This window comes from Sitodiplosis mosellana, unplaced genomic scaffold (genome assembly GCF_009176505.1).
Source record: "Sitodiplosis mosellana isolate CC-2019 unplaced genomic scaffold, AAFC_SMos_1.0 Smas_scaffold_5355, whole genome shotgun sequence".
NCBI classification, from domain to species: Eukaryota; Metazoa; Arthropoda; class Insecta; order Diptera; family Cecidomyiidae; genus Sitodiplosis; species Sitodiplosis mosellana.
Window position 1 is genome coordinate 1 of NW_022600597.1, and position 7,827 is coordinate 7,827.

Here is a 7,827-nt window from a genome sequence, read left to right on the forward strand (position 1 = left end):
TTATCTCTGGATACAAAGTTCAAAAGTATTTTTCGCATTCACTATTGTGAAAATTTACTTACAATAAGGAAAAATATCGCGTCACGACTTTTGATTTTAGATCAAGTTTTCAAGCGTTTTGTCGTCTAAAAGTCGTGACGCGATATTTTTCCTTATTGTGAATAAATTTTCACAATATTGAATGCGAAAAATACATCTTTATATCCAGAGATAAACCAGCGTCCTAGCGTCACTCAAAATGATATCAGTCATTTTGAGTGGTAAATCCACGCACAGGAGCGTCATTTCATTTTAACCTCGTCTAGAGGTTTTTCATCTGATTTGATTTTTAAAAAAATGTTTAGTTACTTTGAATTTATTCTGTGGCTTGCAATCATTCAATCAATCCACCCAAGAATGTGTCTGTAAATTGTGATTTTATGCCTTAAAAAACCTCATCTGTTGACAATGTGTGACCTAATCTGATATTGTTGCACTTTAGCGTTTCCATTACAGTTAGTATAAAATTAGCGGGTACATGTTTGTAATTGCATTTATCATCTTGGTCTAGAATTAGAAAACCACTAAATTGAATTTAAATTTCAAACAATTTAAAAGAACAATGCAATAAAAATACAATTTCTGTTTTCTGTTCGTACTAATTGTAATTTATTGCTTTTAATTTACATCGAGTTCACTTATTTGATTTTTTCTTCTTGATATATATCCAATGTGTGTGGGTGTATTTATTGACATGGGCTAACAAATATCATCTCAATCGATCACTCTCACTCATTACTTTAGTCTGTCAAAATCTAAACTTTTTATACATGGCTTTTGAGATTTCGTTTTTTTTATTAAATTTTTTCTTTGTTTGTTTTTCCTGTCCAAAAATATATTTATGTGTGTGTGTGGTTTGTTAGCTATAAAATGCCTTCAAAATGCTCGTAAAATATGGATAAAAATTGATTTTTGTATTAATCGTTCAATTATGTTCTCGTCTCGTATGTTGTTCACTACTAATCCTATTGTATTAGTGGGTTATCGTTCATAGTTGATAATCGCAGTTGATTGTTATATATGTATATATATATTATTTCAATTTCTAAAAGATGTCCACCTACTTATTAACTCACTCTGTCTGTTTCGGGGTTCATTTTCTCTTCATGCAATTACTATACAATATATAAATCTAAAGGGAAAAAAACTTTTTAAACTGGATTCATTTTCATATCATCCAAAACAGAAAAAAAAAATTAGAGTGAAGAAAAATAAAATGAAATGGTCAATGTTTAAATTATACATATTCAAACTGTTGTCAAACAGTTATAATCTCATCCGAATAAAAAATAAAAAAAATATAATGAGTCGTATTTACTTGCTTGCACTGGGGCAAGTTCCTATTCAATTTTGTTCTTTTTCTTCTTTGTTTGTAGTTTTTGTTTCGCTTCTATTCAAATTTCCATACAAAAATTCATCGAAACCAAGGCATTTATAACAGGAAAACCAGTACCAGTAGTAAAAAGTTAGAAGAAAAAATATCTCTAAATAAATGTCTAAAATGTGTATGTAAAAAACACGAGGCTCCTAACGTACTCTATTGTAATTGTTCTGTAGCGGCCCGTGATTTCACTAGGAACAGCCTCTTAATACAAAATATAATTAATTCGATCAATTTAGTGTTGATCAATTGCTATACAAGTTCTATGTGGATTCTGTGCAGGGCGAATGCTTCTCGAATCTGGTTAGTTAAATGTGATTTTATTTCTTCTCCGCTTCGTTTTATTTTTTGTTAAAAGATTGAGGAGGGCCGTATAGGGCGCTATATATGGTACTTATTTCGTTTTATTTCATTTTATGGTGGACAATTTCGAAAATGCTACAGTTCCTGTTTGTTCACATATTCTCAAAAGGTTTCTCATATATACAAATAAGTTCATTTTTATTAAAGACTTTTTTTCCCCGTTTGATTTGTTTTTGTTTTGTTTTGTTTTGTTCAAAGGTTAATTGCTTATCAGTCTGTGGCATTTACCTGGTTTCATACATATTATATATATAAATCATTTCAAGCCATGTAGCCTTAGTTAATATCTCATCTTTCACTTTCATCTTAAAATTTAGTCAATCAATTCGGATCATCTTTTCTGGCTCTCAATCGATTGTTTTTTGGGGGAAGGGGAATCATTTTTCAAATTTTCGAATGTTTCTTGCATGACAACGATGATAAATAAAAATACACATCTATCTATCCGATTAGGGGAGGAAAATTACGCGGAATAAACCAAAGGAGTTTCTTGTCCCATTAAAAGAGTGGATAAAATGATTTAGTTCTCATTTTCATGTAAATTCCTAGTCCATAAGAGAAGACAATTGTATCTATTCTTTGTATTTTCAAATGGAATAATTCTTCAAAATAAAAATTGAGAAGTCGCGAAGAAACGGAAAAGAAAATTGGCGGAGATTACATAGAACACGTTTTGAATTGCAATTTGGAGAAGAAAAAAAAAGTAATTAAAAGAAAATTATTCGAATTGGTTTTTTTTTTTTTTAAATGGGGAAAGGGGAAAAATGATTTTCGTTTGACCGAACTTCGAGTATACATTTGCACAACAAATAACGCAAACAACAACACCAGAAAAAATCATGTGGCACCTGCGTTTTTTTGGTGCTGCTTCAGCAGCAGCCTCCGTTTCTTTCTGTTTTCTCTTGATATCCTTAATTTTCGCCTCGATGTCTGCATTGCGTTCCTTTCGTTTTCGTCGTCGGAGTTCAGCAGTCGACGTCAATCCACTGTAAACGAAAATAATATAAACAAAACCATTGAGTCCTGAAACGAACTTTTTGTGTGTTGGCAATAAATTGGGATATAGAACCTGTCGTTCTCCGGTGATGACGGTGTTTCCAGTGATGAATTCGAATTGTTGAATTCGGTGAGGCTTGTGGTTGACATTTTTGTTGGTGACGGTGGTAACGTTGCATCCGGATTGAAACTGTCTTCACACTCATTGCTTCCATTACTACTAGTTCCGTTGAGCAATTTTGTGGTTTGCTCCGTAGTTGCTTGTTCGTCATCATCCACACCATCGTCGTCGTCGTTGTCGTCATCATCTAAATCAACATCTTGTTCGTCGCTCATGTCCTCATCTGAATCATCCTCGATGTCTTCACTATCGCTATCATCTGGCGACTCATCGGGCAATGGTGGCAACGGGCGTTCAGAACGCGTTCCATCACCATTCTCCGAGTTATTATTATTATTAACCGATACATGGTCGTTATCATTTGTTGGTACAGTTGGCAGTGGTTTCTATTGAACGTAAGAAGGTATTTATTAGTCCATATGCGAATGTGAGTAGAATTCGATTGGTTCATTACATGTTGTGACTGTAATATTGATGTTCACCGTGGCGGTGGTCTAGGCGGATCCGTTTCAGTACTATAGTCTTCGTTGTCAATTTTTGGAACTTCGTCATGGTCGCCGAAGGTCTGTTGAAAATGAATACAATTAGGTTTTGCTTAACGCAAGACGCGTTCAAAAAGACCAGAAAAACATAACGAGAAACACTCACTGGATCGTTGAAATGCTTGATTCCTCCAATGATTGCTTGATATGAAAAATACAATTGGTCCGCTGTTTGTATTAAGCCCATTATTATTATTATTATTATTATTTATTTGGTTTCTTCATACTTACAACTAAATTATACAATGGTTGAGATCTACTATTGAAATGACTTTACATGTTATGACCACACTACTCCCAAATCATTAGACAAATTTTTTTTTTCTATCATTTTGATTACATTTTTAATTTTTGTTCGAGAATATTGGGGTATCTAAATAAATTACCAGTCCATATATATACAATTTTAGGACCAATTTTTAATGTTTTTTTTTTGTCAATTGCAATTGGTTTGTTTTCCTTATATTTATTAAAAAATATTATCACAATTTCATTAGATTTTAAGCAATTTTAAGATGAATTAAGAGGGTTAAGGAGTTATTTAAATTGATTATAGAGAGAAAAGAAGTCACGAATCGATCAGGTAAGAACTAATTTCTTGAGACGCTTTTTGAATGTATAAAGAGTATAATCGGTGGTGAAGTGGTTGGCATTCGCGATCGTCGTAGTTTAAGCAACAAATCAGGAACACTTATCTTGTTTTTCCCGTCTTTTTCCACCAACACTAAGCAACTATCGACTAAACAAAACGTTCCGGATCGTCCGATGCCGGCGCTACAGTGTACGACCGCTTGTCCAACGTCGGAATTCAATGCGCCTGAGTCTCGTACCTTTTTCAAAAATTGCAAAAAGGCCACCGGAGAGCTAGGAACATAGAAATCCGGCCAGCTGGTATAGTGGAACTGGATTACTTCGCGTGATTTCGATGATTCCGTGTCGGTCAGACGAAATGTTCGCTTCGAAAAGTTTGTATAGTTTTCGCATTTTAAATATTCTACCGTTAGGCCAAGATCGTTCAATGTCATTGTGTGCTCCGGTCCGATTCGGTCTGGCCAATACTGATGGCATTTCACTTGCCGCTTTGTAGTTGTGTTTTTTTTTCTTGCTTATTTAGTAGTTCACTGAATAGCACGCACACATATAGAGAGAGAAAATGGTTCATTCGATTTGTTTTACCCGAAAGAGAAAATGTTAAAATCCAAATGAAATTTTATTTTTTAGCGAACCTTTCTTCTTTTTGCTGGGTCCTTTTGTGTTGACCAACGTTGTAACTTGCAACACAAGTGGCTCAAGTGTTTTCTCCACCGACATCGTACGAATTTCCAAATTTTTCAGATCCCATTTTAGCGAAAGCGTACCAAAATCACCAATCGTACTCATGTTTGTCTCTATTTGTCTGTTGTTTTAATATTGTTGTTTTTTTTCGCTGGACAATTTTTTTTCTTTCTTTTCAAACCCAAAATTGAAAGCAAAATAAAAACCAAAATAGGAATTTGGGGTTTTTCACTTTAAATTTGCAGTTCGTACACACAGTAAATTTGTAACGCAACAATAAACACACAAAATTGTTTGGCGATGACTAACGCGAACGCCGTTTGACATGTAAAAAGCAGAGAGAAAAGTACACACAATGGAGTCAACAACGACGGATAGATGCACCTTCTACTCTGTACTACTCGTTTGAAGGTGTGTGAATAGGTTTCTTTTTTTTATTTCGTTCCTGTTCGTATTTGTTTATATGGCAGTCGAGACGCAGCAGCATTTATTAATATTACTCATTTTATGTTTTCACATACACACACACATATACACACATACACAAACGAATTTACAACGAAAATCCGAAATTCAATTTAACGAAAATTTATTTGCATTTGATTGCAAAATTGGGTAATTTTTTTCACATTGAAACTAAAATTGAATCGACTGGGTTAAATAAATAAATGTTTTAATGCAGCAAAAGGAAGGAAAAGAATGTGTTTTGCTGTTGGCTGGGCGTAAAAACTCACTGAGCACTTTGAATCTATTGATGTTTTGTGTTTCGTTTTTTCTAGCAGTGGCGCCGCTGAAAATTTCTGCTTTGGAACAGTCGTATATCACTAATACATACGCATACTAACGCATACACACGAACAACGTTCCCTGGTGGCTCACAACACAGACAACCTGTCATGAATACTTCAATCGTCGTGAAAGTGATCGAATTCCATTTGTGTGCGCAAACATACACACAGAGACAGAGAGATGGTAGAAAGAGTGAACAAGCATTGCCTGATGTGTTGATTGCTCGTCTTTGTGTTTATTTCGCTTCCAACTTCAGATCTCTATGAAATATTCTATTGTTTTGACGCATTCATTCAGATTCTTAATTATTTCATTTAATTCATTCAAAAATCGAATATTCTATCACAATCTCATTTTAAATTGTGAAATTTCAACTGAATCGTCGAGAAATAGAGTAAGTTTGCCAAAAGGAATCAAGTATTATATTGTAAAATGTTTCTTTTGTTATTTTTCAGTCTGAGATGAGCGATAACAGTGGTATATCGCCTGCTCTTGCTGCAGCAATCATACGTAGAAAGGAAATAGAAAAGAGGATACAAGAAAAATCCAAAGAGGAGTTGATTGATCCAAATGCGATAAACCCATATGAGGAAAATACTAAGGATTGGTACGAGTTCGAGACGAAACGTCGGTGGAGCAGATACACACAGTTGAAAAAAGTGGCAAAGGAGAGAATTGCTGAAGCACGTCAACGATTGGGAAATCAACCAGATGCGAACACAAAATACAAATCGAATATGTACCCACCACCAGAAATGGAAATGAATTATCAATTATTCAAATATCTGAGAAGCCAAGAAAAAAGTAAGAACACAAATTTTCGCCCGCTCAGATTTTCCAATTCTGGTAATTTCGAATGTTTTCGTTTTTCATTTAGACAACAACGGTGACACAGAGCGGAATGGGAATGACAATTAGACGTAAATATCAACACGAATGCTGATTATTATGAACCAGTTTGAAGTGAAAACTCAACTCGAGGAACGATACTATGATAATTCTTGATTTTATTTAATATGATTTGATTTTAATTAAATTGAAACAACGATTTTCTTGATGATGGCTTCTTAAGTTGATTAACACAGCTTTGTTTTGAGTTTAAATGACACATGCTTTGACGTTTGTTGATGAAATCTATGAAGTAAAGAAAAAGATGAATAAATAAAGAGAAAAATGAGAGTGAAAATACCTTTTGTTTACATACATTATACATCAATTTGAGGTAGTGTGGTTGCCAATTGGGTCAAGTTATTGAATAGATCCAGGTTTTCGTTAATCCGTGCAGTTAAAATGAGCAACATATTTTGATCAGCTGGAAGATTCAGGTATTGGAGTTCATGCTCATTCTCGTCAATTTGAAGTTGTAATGTGCCTAGACAGACTTCGACCATATCAAGAAGAAATGCAGTAGTTGGTGAATTGAAACAGCCGCGGCATTCTTTTTCATACAACATATTTGTCTGTTGACCTAAAATCAGGCACTCGATATGAAAAACATCTTCACATGATCGACTCGGACAATCAATTTCAACCCCCGTACGTCTACCTCGGCACGGACAAGTAAAAAACATTTTCTTCTTGAATTGAATAATAATTTTTATTGTAAAAATATCAAAGAAAACAACTTTTTAACCGTGGAATCGTATTGTTTTGACAGGTGAAATTCAAATTCTGTATTTTAAAACCTTACAAAAGCAACACTGGCCAATGAAATGGCGAGATATTAACGCGCCAATTTGAATTTTGAGAGACACATAGAGAGAGAAAATGGTTCATTCGATTTGTTTAACCCAAAGAAGAAAATGTTCTAACGTTGATAGCGAAATGGAGGTGACAATTGGACGTAAACATCAACACAAATGCTGTTTATGAGTCTGTTTGAAGTGAAAACTCTACTCAAGGAACGATGATATGGTAATTCGTCATTTTATTTAATATGATTTGATTTGAACTAAATTGAAATAACGATTTTCGTGATGATGGCTTTTTATCTGGATTAACACAGCTTTGGTTTGAGTTTAAATGACACATTCTTTAACGTTTTTTTGATGAAATCTATGAGGCAATGAAAAAGATGAATTAATAAATAGAAAAATGAGTGTGAAAATACCTTTTGTTTATATACAACAATTACATACAACAATTTAAAGCAGTTTGCTTGCCATTCAGGAGAAGTTATCGAGCAGATACCTGTTGTCCGCAATTCGTGCAGATAAAACGCGCCACATGTTTTTATAATCTGGAACATCCCAATGAACATTTTTCAAAATTTCGATGCATAGCGCCAGGCATAATGTTACGCATACACCATGCATAGATTA

The 7,827-nt window shown here is 34.0% G+C and overlaps 2 protein-coding genes across 4 annotated transcripts; one reads left to right on the plus strand and one right to left on the minus strand.

Moving 5' to 3' along the window:
• Positions 1-132: 132 nt before the first annotated feature.
• LOC129572660 (tyrosine-protein phosphatase non-receptor type 61F-like) lies at positions 133-5,600 on the minus strand. 3 transcript variants are annotated; one of them, XM_055452671.1, is made up of 6 exons: positions 4,669-5,600; positions 3,549-4,563; positions 3,355-3,465; positions 2,853-3,286; positions 2,632-2,769; positions 133-546 (listed from the first exon to the last, which is right to left on the minus strand). In XM_055452671.1, exons 4-6 carry the CDS (start codon positions 3,113-3,115, stop codon positions 537-539), a joined length of 411 nt encoding a protein of 136 aa, XP_055308646.1. In that variant the 5' UTR covers positions 3,116-3,286; positions 3,355-3,465; positions 3,549-4,563; positions 4,669-5,600; the 3' UTR covers positions 133-536. The 3 variants fall into 3 exon arrangements, 2 of the variants coding, with proteins under 2 accessions (XP_055308646.1, XP_055308645.1); XR_008688476.1 differs by lacking the exon at positions 133-546 and having other exon boundaries at positions 1,807-2,769; positions 3,549-3,610; positions 3,674-4,563; XM_055452670.1 differs by lacking the exons at positions 133-546; positions 4,669-5,600 and having other exon boundaries at positions 1,807-2,769; positions 3,549-3,610.
• A 110-nt stretch (positions 5,601-5,710) lies between these two features.
• LOC129572661 (uncharacterized) lies at positions 5,711-6,692 on the plus strand. The gene is made up of 3 exons (XM_055452672.1): positions 5,711-5,900; positions 5,962-6,310; positions 6,384-6,692. The coding sequence occupies exons 1-3, from the start codon at positions 5,769-5,771 to the stop codon at positions 6,422-6,424; spliced, it is 522 nt and encodes a 173-aa protein (XP_055308647.1). The 5' UTR covers positions 5,711-5,768; the 3' UTR covers positions 6,425-6,692.
• Positions 6,693-7,827: the final 1,135 nt, after the last annotated feature.